At 44.3% G+C, this 18,427-nt stretch overlaps 1 protein-coding gene across 1 annotated transcript in view; it reads left to right on the forward strand.

The window, feature by feature from the left end:
- The window catches only part of GIPC2 (GIPC PDZ domain containing family member 2), a 54,832-nt gene that overhangs the window by 19,385 nt on the left and 17,020 nt on the right, over positions 1–18,427 (forward strand). Inside the window, exons 2-3 of the mRNA XM_018559864.1 lie at positions 1,162–1,347; positions 9,019–9,199. Coding sequence (XP_018415366.1) covers positions 1,162–1,347; positions 9,019–9,199 — 367 coding nt within the window. The remainder of the gene's footprint in view (positions 1–1,161; positions 1,348–9,018; positions 9,200–18,427) is intronic.

Consider the following 18,427-nt stretch of genomic DNA (forward strand, 5'->3'; position numbering starts at 1 on the left):
GGGCTGTGAATTTAGCTGCCGCAACTGATTGGCCCAGGATGGCGGTGTGGCAGACTCCGTTTTTGTGGGCTTAGGCGAACTTGGGCAAACGGGTTTGCACCAACCCAGGCTCATCACTAGTTGCAAATCTTATTAGTATGAAAGAGACCAAAAGGCCAATATTTTGTCCCAGTGGAGGTGGTAACTGGTACTGGCTGGTAAAAAATGGGACATGCAAACATTTTTAATAGTAAAGATATTAAATTATGAGGCCGGAATTTTCCCCAGAAAATGGCTAATCTTATTTGCACCATTAAAACAAGAAAATGTTGTGTGTAAAGGTGATTGGAGCAGAAGGGTGTTTTGGGTGCAAGACATTGTGTGCCTATAAGATTTAGTGATGGAAATTTTGGCTCTGCTGTTGCTATTAAAGCTGAAATTGGAGTAGCATGTCGGGGGTCTGTGCTCAGGACCGGTGGCAGTCTGGACTCTCCCATCCTCCTCCTCTAGCAAAGAAGACAGAGCAGGAGTCCCAACCTGAGCTACAGCCTCACATATACACTGATGAATCACCCTACAGGCCTGGGAGCATGTATCACCAGTTCTGTAAAAGACTGATGCTGATATTAACTTATCAATGGCTTGGCCAGATTGTAGTATTTTAACTTATCCATAATAAAGTGCACTTATGCTTTACACAAGCCTCATGTATACATAAAAATAGGCTTAAAACCCCCTAATCCCACCCCTCTGATCCAATGCTTTATAAATTAGTCAAACACTTCTGTTCAGGGGTACCCTATAATGCGATAAAAAGTACTTCTGAATGTCAAACTCCACTGACGAAGATCTTCCAATATGTGAGAACCTGTGGCTAAACATAGTGTCATGGGTGGCAGGCAGATGCCTAGCCACCAAGTGTGGCCTATATTTGGCTAACTTGATTCAGTCATGCTGTATAAAGAGTGTGAGGCAATTGTTTTTAACCTTATTGTAGTCAGCGCGGTTCTGATTAGTTGACATGGGTTACTGAAATTTGTATATAATCGCTGCATTTTGTACTTTATGAAACCCGTAAGTATCTTTGTTGCCCATAGCAAACAGTCAAATATCATTTATGTATCACTTGTTTTAATCCAGAAAGAGCCCAGTCTTTCAACCATTGCCCATTTCTTTCCACAGATCCTATTTTGCACCTTAAACACGCACAAAATCGACATGGACAAACTTCTAGGAGGTCAGATCGGCCTGGAAGACTTCATCTTCGCTCACGTCAAAGGTTCAAAGAAAGAGGTGGAAGTATTAAAATCGGATGATGCTTTGGGGCTGACCATCACGGACAATGGAGCTGGTGTCGCTTTTATAAAGGTAAACAGGGCGTCCAAATCATCGCTTGCATCTAACTATGCCATCTGGCTAGAATTTTATCAGCCTCCCCGTAAAAAAGGGACGATTGCCAGTTTTAATAATGACAAGAAAAGAACAAGAATGGGTATTTTTCCGAGAAAGGGTGGCAACCTTACTTGCATCATGTGTTGTTATTAGACTTAAGGTCTTACATAACAGCATTGCTTCACAGCAAAGTAGTAACGGATACATGTTGTAAAAGCATTTACACGTTATCTGCCTTTATTACCAGAAAATATTTATTGTATAGCAATTTCTCCATCTTGTACTCTTTGCTCTGTACGTACAAATGGTAGGTAGAATTAACACACGTGACATTACAGGTGAAACTCGAATAATTAGAATATCGTGCAATAGTAATTGCAGTGAGTGCTGCAAAAGGGGCCCAAACCAAGTACTGAGTACATATGCATGCTTGTACTTGTCAGAGGTCCGATATTGTTCTATGTACAATCCTTGTTTTATTGATTGCATGTAATAATCTACTTTTTTGAGGTTGTGGATTTGGGGTTCTTGGGGTTTTCATGAGCTGTAAGCCATAATCATCACAATTATGACAAATCACGGCTTGAATTATCTTGCTTTGCATGTAATGAGTCTATCTCATATATTAGTTTCACCTTTTAAGTTGCATTAGTGAAATAAATGAACTTTGCACAATATTCTAATTATTCGAGTTTCACCTGTACTAAGTCGGGTAAGTTAGCTTTGATTTTCCACATTTTCCCCGCAGAAATGTGTAATAGTTAAAGGCTTGACATTAGCCTGCCTTATCCACATCAGGTCATTATCTCAAACTGGGATGGATCCAGCCAGGTCAATGATTGTCCTTGCCTGATGACAGTGAAACAGGCTGTAAAAGAACAGCAATTACACACACAACATTACTGACTTATCCTAAACAGTTTTCAGTAGCCATTTAAAAGGAAAGAAATTAACTTTGGTTTTTCAAGCAAATTTTACCTAAGCAGCTAAAAGATCAAAGCAAAGTTTACGCTTTGGCGAAATTTTGTGTAAAAACTTTTTATTGCATAATTTAATTACATATACATTGGGCCAGCCTTATTTGTCCATTACATACGCAAGCTCTGCTTCAGTTGACCCTGATGCTTTCCTTGAAAGTGCACCTGTAGTGTTGAGAGAAATGTGCTTCAAAGGAGATATGTAGGGAAGATGTTATGCCTTCTCCCTTATTTTATGTTGTCATCATTTTAGGGGTATATCTGTAAAAAAATAAGTCAAGGCAACTGGACTTGCTGTATTTTAGACAAAAAAAATACAGCAAGTACAGTTGCCTTGACTTATTTTTTACAGATATACCATGACCTGGCGGTATCAGTACTGTTACCAGAGTTTAACAAATTCCCTCTCTGTTTCATGCACTTGTGATTCCTTCAGCGAGCACTTGATTTTGCCATTTTGAGGCCTGTCGGAACTATAGTAAATTAGACACTTCTAAAATGCTTCCAAAATGGTTCTCAAACACATCCTGATTGCCTGTATAACAGAGTGTACCCCTTGAGTATGCATCGCTTGCAGAATGCAAATCAAAGCACAGCGATACAAAGCCATTCAAATGTTTGTCTCAAATGCGAAAGTGTACTAACACTATGCCCCTCCGCCCCACCCCACCCCCGCCATTTCTGAGATGAGAAGGAGCATGATATTACAGCACAAAATATGTAGGCAATGGACACATCTCTCTATGCTCCCAGTTACGTGGCCCATGAAGAATTTATGGAAATTTAATCGAAAGTCACTTGCACTCAAAATTGATCCCAAGTCAATCTCTTTATTGACTATGGTAGTGTTACATCTCAAAGCTTTGTGACAATAAAGAGATTGACTTGGTATCGATTTGGTGTGCGAGTGACTTTCTATTGTATTTACATATGGTTTGCGGAGGCATCTGCTGTCACTGCTGCACCCACCTTGCTTTTGGGTTTCTTTCCGGTCAGGACTGTGAGGGGACACACTTTGCCATGAAGAATTTATACGCACAAAAAAGATTGGTTAACCCACAAGTACTTTTTATTAACCCTACATTTCCTTTATACTGGCTTTTCAAAATAAAAATTGAATAATTTAGAGGTTCGATGAATGTTCTAGTGCACTAAAACACTTTTGAATACATAAATCAGCCTTTCTCAATCTTTTTAACAATGAACGAACCCCTTGAAATAGTTTTTAGGTATTAGGTAAACTAAAATTATTAAGCCAACAGCTCAAAGTACATTAGTGTGATCAGTAGGTTGTAAAGACTTTTAAATAAAAGCATACACATGGGGGGTACTTAATAATTACGAAATGAACCAAATAATAAAAATAGCCAGAAAAGAAACACAGATAGATTGGTCTTTGTAGATGAGATCCCTTACATTGTTGGCCACTGTAGAAGGGTTCCATTAAATTGGTGGTCATTGTAGATGAGATCCCTTACATTGGTGGTAACTGTAGAAGGAATACATTACATTGGTGGTCATTGTAGAAGAGATCCCTTACATTGGTGGTCACTGTAGATGGGATCCAATACACGTGTGGTCATTTTAGATGAGATCCCATACATTGTTGGTCACTTTAGAAGTGACCCCTTTACATTGTTGGTCACTGTAGACGGGATCCATTACATTTGTGGTCATTGTAGATGAGATTCCTTACATTGTTGGTCACCGTAGAAGTGACCCCTTTACATTGTTGGTCACTGTAGAAGGGATTGGTAATCAATGTAGATGAGACCCCTTACATTGGTTGTCTCTGTAGAAGAGGTCCCTTGCATTGTTGGTCACTTTACAAGTGCCCTTTTACATTGTTGGTCACTATAGAAGGGATCCATTATTTTAGTGGTCATTGTATATGAGATACCTTACATTGGTGGTAACTCTAGATGGGAATAATTACATTGGTAGTCATTGTAGAAGAGATTCCCAACATTGGTGGTCAGAGTAGACAGGAGATCAACCTGACACTGTTCTCTACTGAAGGCAACCTCTGAAGGAAGCCCAGGGCTTCATGAACCCTGGTTGGGAAAGGCTGAGCTAATAAAACATTTGTATTACCAGTCTATACAGCAGACCAAAAAGACAACTAAGAAGGAAAGTAGGACAGTTCATCTAAAGAACAGGAGTTATGTAGCCAAATCACTTATCTTTGCAAGACATTTTCAAGACTAAGCATAGGATTTAGGAAGTCTATGAAATGCTTCCGAAATTCTTACTGAACACCTGCTATTAGCCTTATGTGAAAAGTATCCTTAGATCGTTTGGTAGCAGTCCTGTAGCTTGGAAGATGGGCTTCAGTGCAGGAGATGAGCCAAGATCCAAAAGCTTCAATTCTGTATCTGCCACAACTGATTGGGGCAGTGGAGGAGCACTGCTAAGAGTCTCCTATAAGGAGAAACTGTTGCTTTACCTCAAATGGGCAAAGTACAGGTCACTTTAAGATAGATGTATGACACATCATACTCTAGTGCATATTCACACTGTCAGCATGGGAGTGCTATATATTGTAGTTACATATGTTTGCAGCTGTGAAAGATTGTTGTACTACAACGTCATTAATAAATTATAGAAACATTAACAGGATCTCAGGGATAATAAATCCGCATTAACAAAGGAAGCCAGGACCTGTCTTTCCACAAGCGAGTCCATGCCCTGCTTTGCTATTCAGCTCCCGTGACACATCTGTCAGCGCCAGCTAGGTGGGTGTTAACAGACTGTTCAGCACAATTTCCCCCTATCACTTCCTCCAAGTGATTCCTTTCAACCGCAGAAACATTTTAATATCGTCAATCAATGATCTGTTCGTTCAGCTTAAAGTACATCTAAAAGCTCCTGTATAAGAGTCTAAGCAAGTCCCACATCCAGGTACTATGTGATGCACAAGCCTCATAAAAGAAAGAAAAACTTTCTTCTGAGCTAAATGCTGCTTAATTTGTGTCTCACACGCTCCGATTCCCAGACACTGCAGCTCACAGTGGGAGTGTTTCAGCAGCAAAGGCAATGCTGTCATTCCAGAAAGCCGAGGGCGGGCAAAGTATGACCAGGGGCTGATTGGCAAGTTAAAAGCTTGGGAATCAGCAGTGACAATGCTGGGTGCTATGCCCCCTGCAATATATTTTTCTTCCTAATGTAGTGCAAGATAGCAAAGCTTACACGAGAGGGGCAACTCTGCTCTGAATTCAAGAGCAGTGCAGCATTGTTACCACCCCATCACAGGAAGCTGCATTAGGCAGATTTCACGGGCAGGATCAACAAGTATTTGTGGGACTTTGCAGGGGCACTAAGGGAACACTATAGCTACAGATGTACTTAAAGGAGAACTATGAGGGGAGTGATTTTCACTCAACCTCATAGTTCGAGCCGACGTGTGGCAATGTCACAGGTCGGCTCAATAGATCGGAAAGGGAGCGAACACATACGGTCGCTCGCTTACTTCTCGATCATCTCCCTGCAGAGAGCGGTGACTGACGCTCACGGCTCCCTGTAGGGATTCCCCCCCCCCGTCTCCGATCCTCCATCGCTGACTGGAGGAACGAACAGGGGAAAGGGCGGGTACAGCTGGCTCTGACTCCAGATAGGCAGAGCCAAGCCAGCTGTCAATCACGCAGCTGTGTGGATCTCGACAGTAATGTCGGGATCCGTCCCGGCTGCGGCGGTCTCAGTATACAGCGAGCTATAGCTTGCGGTTATATTGAGCTTTGGGTCACGGGAGGACGCTAGTTTATGTCCTCCCGTGACCCTGAGGAGAACTTTGGGAAAAAACACTTACCCCATTGTTCTCCTTTAAGATTACATGCTGCAGCAATTTTCTTTAATAGGACCATAGTCTTAATTTAATGGAGATGGCCTTAAACAAAAGGAAAGAAACATTCAAATAAAACCATAGTGGGAATGATCATCAGCTATTACATAGACTTCTATCGGGCTATGTTCCAAGGCCGGAGACACTCGGAGATGGTCCCATAGAAGTGTAAAGAGCTGTAATGTGCATGCACAGCCAGGACATTGAAGACTTGCTGCACTGGCTGTAAACAAACAAGGGAACAACAGCCATTGAATCCTGGTAAGTATGCATCTTTTTAGGGAGTGTTGGGTTAGGTAAGAGGGCAGAAGGGATAAGTGCACATGAATTATCCTTTAAAATGACAGGAAACAAATTTTAAAATGACTTAAATCTTATATGAAATTTTAGTGATTGGGTTACATCTACGGTAAGCTGCCATTTTTCTTGTGTGTCATCTTTTCACCATGTGCTCAGTTTGAACTGTTGTGTTTACAATTTGCATATATTCCATCTTCTGGGCCAAGGAAAACCTCAAAGTACGTGCTTCTGATCATCTCATGTAAAAAGCTCCAGGTTGCATTTAACTGAACTCTAACCTATAGAAACACATAAATTGTATTGGGTACAATGATGCAGACTTGTCCTTGTGGTTTCTGTGCTCAGAGACCCTTTATCCAAAGTAAATTTGCACTGAAATAAGTACGTAGGGCCCATTTTCACTGTTGCGGTTTTCTAACTGCAACAATGAAAATTGTCCCTTTGTATTTATTCCATTGCAAATTTCCTTTGAATGACGCCCTTTGGGATGCTCAGAGATAATGATCATCATCATATACAGTTTTAATAACACAGATGATTTTCTGCCCTTACAGTGACGCAGTTTTGGTTCACACTCTATAAATACCATGGTGAAATAAGTGCTAGGAATCCCTGCTAAGATTATTCAGAGAGACCTGCGTTTTTCGCACTTCACATTTCTCACGGGCCCTAAAATAATTTCCTAGCCATCTGCGCAAGCTTCCTTCACATGTATTGAAGCTGTTCTCCAGGGAGATATTTTATACACAATTTCATGTAATTGTGTTTTCCTTTAAAATAAGTAAATTTATTTTTTACATGCAGCGAACATAAGTACCTTAGTCTATCTGGCTATCAGCTTCCTGTCATCCCATGCACAGCAGCACTCCGACTGGGAGAGGCTGGGACTGCTATCACTGACCTGCTTCTAGTATTCCTAGTTGCCTGGCTATATTTGGCTTCAATATTTTGACTTTGACAAGGTCTGCCAGCAGAAACGTTAGTCAGTAAATTAAAGCAAAAGGAAAATCTACTTAAAGTGACAGTAAAGATGGTTTAATGATCCTTTAAAAATTTACCTTAAGTGATCCCTCGTGATCCGATCATCTCCTTCCTTCCAGTAGTTTTCAGCAGTCCCTCCAACGCTGGTGCCGGTCTCTGATCCAGCGCTGACTCCTGTCTCTTCCTGTCCCACGAAGTCTGTCCAGCGTGCATACTCACGGCTGCGTACATTGATTTACAGTAATCTCTCCTCCTCTCCCCGCCGGTGATGTTCTCTGCGCATGCGCTCAAACACATCCTCCTGCACGGCCGCTCGAGAACCTGGATTCTCCAGCCAGGAGCGAGCGGCAGAGACAGATGTAAGTTTTTACCTCTTTGGTAACTTTTTTTATTTTTTTTTAATGTTTTGCCTATATCTACTGCATATCAAGGAAAAAAACAAGACTTTAATGTCACTTTAAATAAAAAAAAAGACCCCCCAGGAGCTTTTAGCCATAAAATTCTAGATGCTTTACCTAGAATGGGTATAGGATATTAGTATTGGCAGTCTTACCTGCTGAAGCAATCCCCTCCAGTGCTGCATTGATGGCACTTTCCTCACGTGCTGTCATTCCCATGGAGTCCTCCAAACCTTCCTGGTTTGGAGTCTTCAGCCACTCGAATGGCCGGGCCCGGCTGACGTAACTCCCATGCATGCACACGGGACTTAATGTGTCTTGGCAAGGAATTGTGCCGTGACTTTTAAAAAAAGACTGAACTTTTGCTTTGTGTACTGAGGCCACTGGTTAAGCATGACAAGAAAATAACTAATAGTTTCAGAATAACAATTTGGCAATTACAGCCTGAAATACTACCTTACTACAGGTTGGCTTGATGGCTGCAGGGTTGGCAACAAGCACGCAACCAGTGAAAAATCTAAACTTCCACCTATCTTGCTTCCAGCCCTGGAGCATGTATCTTTAAAGCAGATCTCCAGGATTTTCAAAAGTTAACCCTTGCAGTGGGGCTACCCCCACACTGCAAAGGTTAGCGGCTTGTTTTAGTCTAGGAAACAACACAGAAGAAATACTCACCTGATCTTCGATCCTGACTGCTCGCCTCTCTCCCCCTCCTCTCTGTCCCTTGGCGTACTCAGTCTAATGCAAGTGAATGGACCTTGCATAGGTGGGATGGCGTCAGCGGGGATGTAGCGGGGGCTTAGAACACCAGAGATCAGATGGGGCTAAGTATATGTTCTTTTTTTGCACCCCTAGACCAAAATGAGCTGAAAACCCTTGCAATGCCGAGTTAGCCCCACTGCAGGAGTTAATTTCTGGAAGTCCTGGAGTTCTTCTTTAAACAGGTCAGCAAAGCCACAAGCGTTGGCGACTGCAGGAAATGACAAATATTCAATGTGCAATCAAATTCGAATCTGAATGACCTATAAATATACCTTAAAACCTGTCATATCCCACCAAGGTTGTAGAAGCCCCACCCCTTTCATTGCTCTCCCAAAATGTATCTCCAAAAATATGTCATGTGATCTTATATATTGTATTTCTTGTCTTGCAGCGAATTAAAGAAGGCAGTGTCATTGACAATGTGAAAATTATCAGCGTCGGGGACCACATAGAATCTATAAACGGGAAGAATATTGTGGGGTCACGCCATTACGAAGTTGCCAAGATGTTAAAAGAGCTGGAAAAGGGACTGTCGTTCACCTTAAAGCTTATAGAACCTTTAAAAGCTTTTGGTAAGTTTGATTTATAAGCAGATAATGTCCTTGTGCCAGCCAATGGTAGTGTACACATTTTTCATCTCACCTTATTCCCAGGTGCTTGATGTGATGCAATCTCAATTTCTCAAGACTCCATATCCCATCATGCATTGCTCCCAGCTAGCAATAATGTTACATTGTTCAGGAGTTGAGTTGTAGTTCAGACGGCAGGCTCTGTGAGAAGTGAATATTCACCAGGCTGAGTGAAATGGTGTCAGTGCTTCGAGGAAGTCCATCCTATGGGCATCTTCAATAAGCAAGTTTACAAACTTTTAGATGGATATGGTTGTTAGGAGAGGGAGAGAACTTATGGAAATTCAATATAGAAATACATACTGTATTTATTTTTATTTTTTGACCATAGATACCCTTTAATGCTTGTGAGTCTTCAAATATCTGGTCATTGTCAACTAAAAGTCTCAGCATGTAGTGTCAGGTCTAGGGCAGCTGGAGCCAAACCCAATTAAACTCAGATCTATACATTTATAATGCATGTCTTGTCACGGTTAATGCACGGTTTGAATGCATATTGACGTGCACCTTCAAAGGGCGCTAATATGCATAAGAGGACCTGTACTCTTAGCAAATGGAGCCTGCCATTGCTGATCTTTCCTTTTAAAAAAGCTGGTTGCCTGGTTGTCATGCTTTTTCATTGGTTTTACTTTCAGAGACAGGGGCTCACTATACGTATATAGAATAGAAGTGTCCACTACCCTCCGACCCACCTTAGTTTCTCTGGGTCTGTGATGCAAAGTATTTCAATTCAATGAGCCGATCCGCCTGTGTACTAGTTGTCCTTGGACTGTCCATGGAGCACTCATGTGAACAAGCCCAGTGGAGTAACTATATCAATAGCAGCCCAGGTGGCTGCTATTGGGCCTGGGGGTGGAAGGGGGCCCCATTAGGTTGTTGAGGCAAATGTGAAGATAACACAGTACTGTATCATTAAGGGTTGGAGTGCAGTTGACGACAACTCTAATCCCCTGTAAAGTCTGCAGTGTACAGACGACTTCAGATGCACAAGAGGAGTCTTTGGGACCATGTCATTGATAGTCACAGCTCAGAGAGAGGTCATCGGAGGGGGAGGGGGGCCCAATAACATTTTTGCTATGGGGTCTGGTGATCTGCAGTTACGGCCCTGCATCTACCCATTGATTGCAATGCTGAGGCTTGTAGTCCCACACCAGTTGGCGAGCAGCAGGCCTGACCTCATCTGTTGTAGTCAGTGGCTCACCCAGTGACCTCTACATTGTCATCTCTCTGGTCTCTGGCGAATGTGCGAGGAAAGCGGCATACATTTAGTGAGCAGAGTCACTGGTAAAACGATACAGGCGGAAAGATGAGACGGGGAATGGATAGAGAAGATACTGCCGAGTGTAGGCCTGATAAGTGGAGATGGAGTCAGGTTCTCCATTGTGGGGGAAGGAAAACACAAAAGATCAAAGTTCACAAAAACAGCACGAGGAGAATGTCCCGTCGCTTCATTCCAATCGTGTAGCAGCCGTGCGACTGTTAAAGTGAAACTGAACTCTTATTTAAAGCTAAGGCCTATTCTGCTTATTATTTTCCTTCTCAGGTTCCTCCCCCACCCCCTCCCTCAACATGCTAATGACATGTTTACATTTTTCATTATATACTTTATTTTATTCCCAGTGATGTCATCAATGGGTCTCTGTGCTTCTCTATGTAATGCAGGCAGCTCATGGCTGGTGGGAGGGGCCAGCAGGGTGCTTTACATGGCTTCCTGAAAACATCACTTCACCTTGCCTCAGTCCTCCTCTCAATAGCCCTCAGCCCTGATGCAAGCAGTTGGCTGGCCCTTGGGAACAGTTATGCAAATATCAAAATGCCTTGATGGGTAGATATCAGTTTGGAGGATTGGGCATTCCCAGAAAAACTGCATTTCCATGCGTAATGCCCTAGGAAACACCCACATGTGATGCTGAGCCTCCATGATTAGAAGAACTGGAATCCAATGAGTGAAAGGGGCAGACCAGAGACAGTCAGGCAGGGGAGAAAATCGCTAGCTGATGCTGGACGTCCTCCGGCCAGGATAAGAGGTGGGCTCTATCTGACATCCTGCAGCTTCTAATGCACATTGTGAGACGATCACAATGTGCAGTGAAATCAGAGGAAGCCATTTCAGTCCAGGAGAGGAGCTGGTACAACTTTTCCTTGCTTTCTCCCCTCACTGTCTGTCCTCGCTTTCTCCCCTGGCTGTCTGACTTTCCCCTGGCTGTTTCTTCTTGCTCTCACCTGGCTGTCTCTGCTCATCCTCTCCCCTGGCTGTCTCTCCTCACTCTCTTCCCTGACTGTCTATCCTCGCTCTCTCTCCTGGCTGTCTCTCCCTGCTTTCCCCCCTGGCTGTCTCTCCTTGCTGGCTGTCTCTATAAGGGGGACCCCATGCAAAAACCACAAAAAAGTGGGTTTCCCCTTCACATTGAAGTCCTTCCTTTAAATCAAGATTTCCTCAGCTCACATCAGAGTCACCCTTGGCATCAGTAGCCCCCCTTTCACATCAGAGTTCCCCTTTGAAAATCCCCCTTCACATCATTCATCGTTTCCCTTTCACATCACAGTGCCACTACCACAAACGTTTGAGGAGGTCAGGAAGCATACCAGTGTGGTACGGCACCCTGGTTGAGAAAGGCTGTTTTAGCATGTAGGTGAACCTAAAGGTGCCTGGACTGCACACATGTACAATAGCAAACATCTGACAAGCCATGTTGCATATTTATTTCAGGTTCTCTACTAGGCTACTCTGGAACAGTAAACTTTCCCCTCCGTTGGAGGGGCTAAAATTTTGCTTGCATGGGACAGTAGTGTTGTTGTGAGCATGGCCTTAGATAGTGGTTCAATCATTACCACTAATGGAATGCACTAAAGTTTCAGGTGGGAGGTTCAGGAGGAGGGGGGGGGGGGGGTGTAGAGAGATTGGTGGGCAGTGCACAGTCTGGGTGCTTGTGTGTATCTGTCTCTACAGATCTCCAATCACCTCCCTCCTTCTGAGATATCATAATGGCAATAGGACCAACAAAAGGCCTTGTGTGGGCAAAGATAACATTTAAGATTGCATTTTAAGATACTTCAGAGTTCCTTCTGAGCTGTTTTCATTCCGTTGACTTGTATGGAGAGAAAAGCATTTCTGAGGCAAACAAGTGACGGTCTAAAATGACCAAACTTATGAAAGGTAAAGCTCCTCGAAGAACTTAATTTTCAGAAGGGTCAAATGTCTTGTAGTGTGAATAACTCATCAGCTTCTTAGATTTCCTGGGTGGAGAGATCTTGGGATGCAAGTTCTGTTAGGAACTGTTATTTGCTCTTCAACCAACGGCCCTCTGCTGTTTAGGTGTGTCCATGCCATCTAGTGGTTGAAGTAGACAACACAGCAAAGACATACTGCAAGCAAAGACTTTTCGTTTAAGGCTGTGACACACTGCAAGAGAAGCAGCGCGGAGCGGTGGTGCACGGAACTTCACGTGCAGTGTGTCATGTCATTTTCACTCCGGCACGTCAGCTTGCAAGAGCTCACATAGCTGAGCGTGCCAAGATGAAAAATAAACCAGTGCGTCACAATTAGGGTTGCCACATTTTCTTCCATCGAAACCCGAACACTCTAGCGATGCACGGAATTTTTTTTAGGAGAAAGAGTCGCTGCTTATTCATATGTAAATTGCGCCACCCATTCATATGTAAATTTCACATTTAAGGCAATTTTCAGTGGGGGGCCAGTAGCCTCTATCTTAATTTAGGTTGCTCCTGTCTGCCTGACATCTTCTGTCTGGGTTTCAGCTGCCATGAAACCCGGACACAACATTCAAAACCTTGACTGTCCGGGTGAATCCTGGACAAGTGGCAACCCTAGTCATGATGCGAAGTCCATTCGGTTACGTGCGAGCCAATTGGCTGAAGATGCAGTCTTTCATCTGGCCGCGCTCAGCTCACACACTGCATGCGAACCTCCGTGCCTGACAGCTTTACTTTGCTCTGCACGGCTTTGCATGCAGTGTGTCACGGGGGTAAGTCCTATAGCGTTTTGATCCCATACATTTCCTGGTTGTCTCTTTTCCAACATTGCCTTGTCTTTTGGATCTCATCTGTCTGACTGATGCCTGTTCTTTTGCTCATTTCTGATTGGCTGCATGTCCTGACATATACTTGTGCCATGACTCTGCCTAGAAGCAGAATGGCCCAACTTTCATTTTTTTTTTGCTGTTGTTTGATTATGGGGTGTTCCTAGGTAAGACCATATGCTGCTTACTCGGTGTGTCAAGAAAGCATCATGCTTACTAAACTAGTACTAGTCAGCAGACTGATGACCAGGTCAGGCACAGGCAGAGTCCAGTTAGGCAGACAGAGCACATACGGCCAATATCAGATGTAACAAGTTAAGCAGAGACAAGCTGAGTATAAACAGTTCACTACGAAATCTAAGGCTGGCCATACACCTACCTATTTTTTTCGTTTAACCGAAAAAATAGGCCCGATTCCTCTATCAACACAAACAGCGTGTCGATCAAGAATCCGACTGTTTACATTGTAGTCTGGTAGGTGCCGACGGCACCAGTCAGAATACCCGATCAGAGCGGGCAGTTAATTGGCTCATTGGCTGCCTGCTCTGACCGTTCAAAAATTCTCCAGCCGGCTCCTTCAATCAGCTGACCGAGGGATGCCGGTCGAAAGAGAGCCGACAGCCCCACACACTGTGTGAATTCAAACATTGTATGAGCACCTTGAGACATGGGCCGTCAGATAAAACAGAAACAGAAAGACCTCCATTTAGAGCATGAACAAAACTATTGATCAGGCAAAGGCTGAATTCCCAGCATTCAATTTAACTCTTCTTGATTAGGGTACTAGGTGCGCACAGCGAAGACCGGAGCTGCAGTGCTGTGTTAAGATCAGCAGACAGAGAAAGCTTAAAGGAGAACTATGGGGTCAGGGCTTTTCCCCATAGTTCTCCTTAGGGTAAGGGGAGGACACAAACTAGCGTCCTCCCGTTACCCTAAGCTCAGTATACCGTGAGCTACAGCTCGTGGTATACTGAGACGCCGCAGCCGGAGCGGATCCCGACATCGATGTCGAGATCCGCCCAGCTCCGTGAGTGACAGCTGGCTCTGCCTATCTAGAGGCAGAGCCAGCTGTACCCGCCCCCTCCCCCGTCCGTTCCGCCCGTCATGTTCGCTCACCTCCCGATCTACTGAGCCGACCTGTGACAGTCTCATTGTCACAGGTCGGCTAGAACTATGAGGTGAGTGAGAACTATGAGGTGAGTGAGAACTATGAGGTGAGTGAGAACTATGAGGTGAGTGAGAACTATGAGGTGAGGTGAGTTTAAGGCTGATTGTTATTGCGACACATACTGTAATACCCATAAAGCCTCATGTACATGGGCCGTATTATGTAATTTGCCGGGGTATTTTCACCCAGGATACACAGCTGCCGTGTACAGCTGCCCATACTAATAAATAGCTGTAGACAGCTGTAATGGGTTTATGCAGCTATTTGTGTAAAACCACGCATGCCTGAGGGCATACAATCCCAGACTCAATTTGCGTCCCGGAACATATGGTTTAAGGCATGCGCAGTAGCAGTGTAAACCCGTGTACAGCCATCTACAGCCATTCATTTCTATGGGTGGCTGTACACAGCAGCTGTGTATCCCAGGCTAGTAATTTATATTATATGGCCTAGTGGTCTTACTTGTGTATGAGGTCTAAAAAATTCCCATTTCTCCCAACTGCTGCACTCATTATGGGGAAGTCTTACTCTCTACTTCTCATTTTTGTGCATTATAAAGAATGCAGCAGACCTTTGTTTCCTGGCTTTACAATGGCCACAGTGTTGAAAGCAATGCTGGGAAATCCTGGGAGATATTACCAGGAGATCCCCCCACGAGCTAGAAGGGATCAGTGCACCAGCATACATCTATATTCCTGTTCCAAACAGAACTCAAAATTTGGGATTTTCTTTCACCCTCTGTGATAACGGTCAGCAGGACAATTAGAGAGGGGGACACAGACAGCAATAAAAACCTGACAGGTCTTCTAATCCCCCCTCACTCTATCCAAAACGACTTTAGACTTTAGTGGTATATGAGATAGAATACTCTGATGCATATTATCTCTCCTCCTGTAGGTGGCGCTGTAAGCCTATATTAAATCCGATCGTTGCGCAGCGTCTCCCGGTGCACCGTAGTACAACATTTACCTGCCAATTAGCCTGTGATTTTGCATTTAATAGAGGGGATTTGTCTGGTTTAGAAACTAAACAAGTAACAGAAAGGGCATGTTTTGATAAATAGAGTTTAGTAACAAGGGAACAATGTAACATTCTACTGGTACGCTAATGTTGTACATTTTTTATTTGCTGCGGATGAGACCGGTTTAATTAGATCAGTGTTGGCATTTGCTAAGCAGATGCAGGCAGCACAGTTTCTTTTCCCTGCTAATGTGTGTGCAACTTCTACTTTTTTTTACAATGACAGTTCTGTAACAGCGTTAGCGTAGCAGTGCGTAATTGTTACGTTTAATTGGCGCCAATTCTTTACAACTTAATACTTATTATGTATTTCTAGTATTTATATGGCGCCAACAAATTTCATAGAGTTGTACAGAGTACACAGATCTATTCACTGAAGATCCTGTGAGCCACGGGAGCTCACAATTGTGGATGATCTCAGGTTTGGATCAAACCCGGCTCGAATCTGAGCTCCTCCGAACAGGGAAAGAATCTCCTTCCTCTGGCGCCCAAGTGGCTGTGGCCGGGGAGTTCCTGTCCACAGATGCATGTAAGCAAAGGGGCGGGATTCTGTGATGTCAATGACCTTATATGGCCACATGGAAGGTTGGGTGCTGGTGCTACCTCTGGCCAGTGGTGTCACTAGGGGGGTGCAGCCCACACCCGGATGACACCATTGGAGGAGTGACACCAAAATGACTGACAGTCATTTTGGTGTCACCCCCTCTGAAAAGTCGGGCACTCAATTGCAGGAGAGAGGAGGGGAACCGGCGGAATACCTTATCCCACCGGGTGAATGCCCCCTCCTCCCTCTGCCGCCATCCATCACCAATATAGCCACTGGTAGGTATCACCAAGATGGCCGCACATGCGCAATGATGTGCACAGCGGGGTGTCACCTGGTACCCGCTCCGGGTGACACCCGGCCTTGGGATGCCCCTGCCTCTGGGTCCAGCTCTATCTGGCGTTTCACCCAGTTCACTGACGTTACTGGTTGCCAGGAGCTGGATGGGACGCCAGCCTATCCTGCTCAGCTCCTGGCAACCAGTGACGTCATTGAGCTGGGCTGGACGCCACCCAAAGCGTCACAGGCTGTTAAGAGCTCTTAGCTACCTGGGACGCTCTGGCCAGAAAGGCCCCACGTGACCCAGTGAGACGCCACCTGAGGCAACCATCTCAGGTTAATACTGAGGTTGCTCGGTCGTCAGGACAGCCAGTAAATGAGCATGTTTCATGTAGAATGGGTCAGCTGCAGCATCTTTCATATTCTCTCATGACAGGTTTCCTTTGAAAATAAGCTCAGTGGCCATAATAACTGGAATAAACTGACCATCGTTGGCATGCAACATGTTTTGGGCTCTTGGCTCTGAGTAATACCTGTGACAGTATACACTGAGGGCCAGTTTATTATGACCACCTGATGTTTGTAGGCAAATTAGCTATAATTTGGCGCTGAAGTTGCTAGAGGGCCACACCATTATAAATAGGGAAGCAGGTTGTTTACCACGACAGAGAAGTGATTTTTTTCTGAAGATACGGGGAAACAACGCGATTTAACAGCCTTTGAACGTGAGATGATTGTTGGCGCTCGGAGCCATGGAGCGAGTATCAGCAAAACAGCAGAATTCGTTAAATGTTCAAGAGCAGCTGTTGTTAAAGTGTTTAAAGACCGGACTGTCAGCCGAAAATCTGGGTCTGAACGTGCGAATTGTGGCCGTCAGCGACTAGTCAATGTTAGGGCAGAATGGAGAGGGGCAAGACTGGTACAAGACAACAGAAGGGCAACAGTGCCGTGTCAGATTCCTCGCATCACCTTTCATCATCTCGTGGAGTCACGAGGCGGCCCAACGAAGTACTGATGGTGTGGTCATAATAATCTGGCCACTCAGTGTACATTGTAACTGCCAGCGCAGCAGATGCTGGCATATCAATATTTGCTGCTATCCAGGAAAATGAGAAACATGATGGACACTTGTGGCAGCACCGAGGTCTTTCTGGGAAATGACAGAACAGCTGCCATCACACTTGTAATCTTGTGAAGCGCTTCCATTGACGAGGTGACGGGAAGTCCCGCATGAGCTTATCATTGTGCTGAATAGGAGTCATCCATTTTCATGTACGGGGATCATCGCCCAAAGCCAATACAATGGCTGAACAATGAAGCCGCTTGTCTCTGGTGGAGGAATAGAGGGGCGATGAGGCAACAAGAGGTGGTGGGGCTTACAATAGACTTCTGCCGACATATTTAAATGCAGCCAAACGGCTAATGACACCATTGGACTCGAAATACATTAAAGGAACGTTTTTTCCTGCCAAAAGATTTGCACAATGATGCGTGGACTGTTGTGATTTCCCCTATGCTGGCTGCACTAGAGATAAGACTTTTCAACCTGCAGTCATATTTCTGGGATTGGGAAAAAGGGACTCCTTTCAGCAGAATGCAGACCATCCAGTAACTTGCATTTCATAACATACGGCAATAGTGTAATTTTTTAAAAACCCGCACCTTCTAAAAAAAAAACGTCCTTGAGCTCCAGTCCGGTGACTCTGCCTAGCCTAAGATGATGTATTCACTCTGTTGCAGGCAGTTGGAAAGATTTCCTCAGTCTCCACTCCGCTGTGATCAGACTGTACGTTGTAACTTTGTAGCAAGTCACAAGGTGAGACCCTGCAACAGGAGCTGATCTGTGTCAGACATTTGTGAACACAGCCAAAAAATTGTACAGATATTAGGTTCTACTTAATTATTCCATCCCTGAGCTGGGATTTCAGTCCAGAAAGTAGATGGTGACCCTGGATGAAGCCGGAGCAGAGATGGCTCTGTCCTTTGGGAGAGAAAAGCAGATTTAGGCATTGTCAGAAAAATACATTTACATGATACATGCAGGGACTCTGATATGAAAGGGGGTCTAGGGTGTAAACAGGGGCTCCTGATGTGAAGGAGGGCTCTCTTGATGTATTGGA

Source organism: Nanorana parkeri, unplaced genomic scaffold (assembly GCF_000935625.1).
Source record: "Nanorana parkeri isolate BGI_ZX_2015 unplaced genomic scaffold, ASM93562v1 scaffold418, whole genome shotgun sequence".
NCBI classification, from domain to species: domain Eukaryota; kingdom Metazoa; phylum Chordata; class Amphibia; order Anura; family Dicroglossidae; genus Nanorana; species Nanorana parkeri.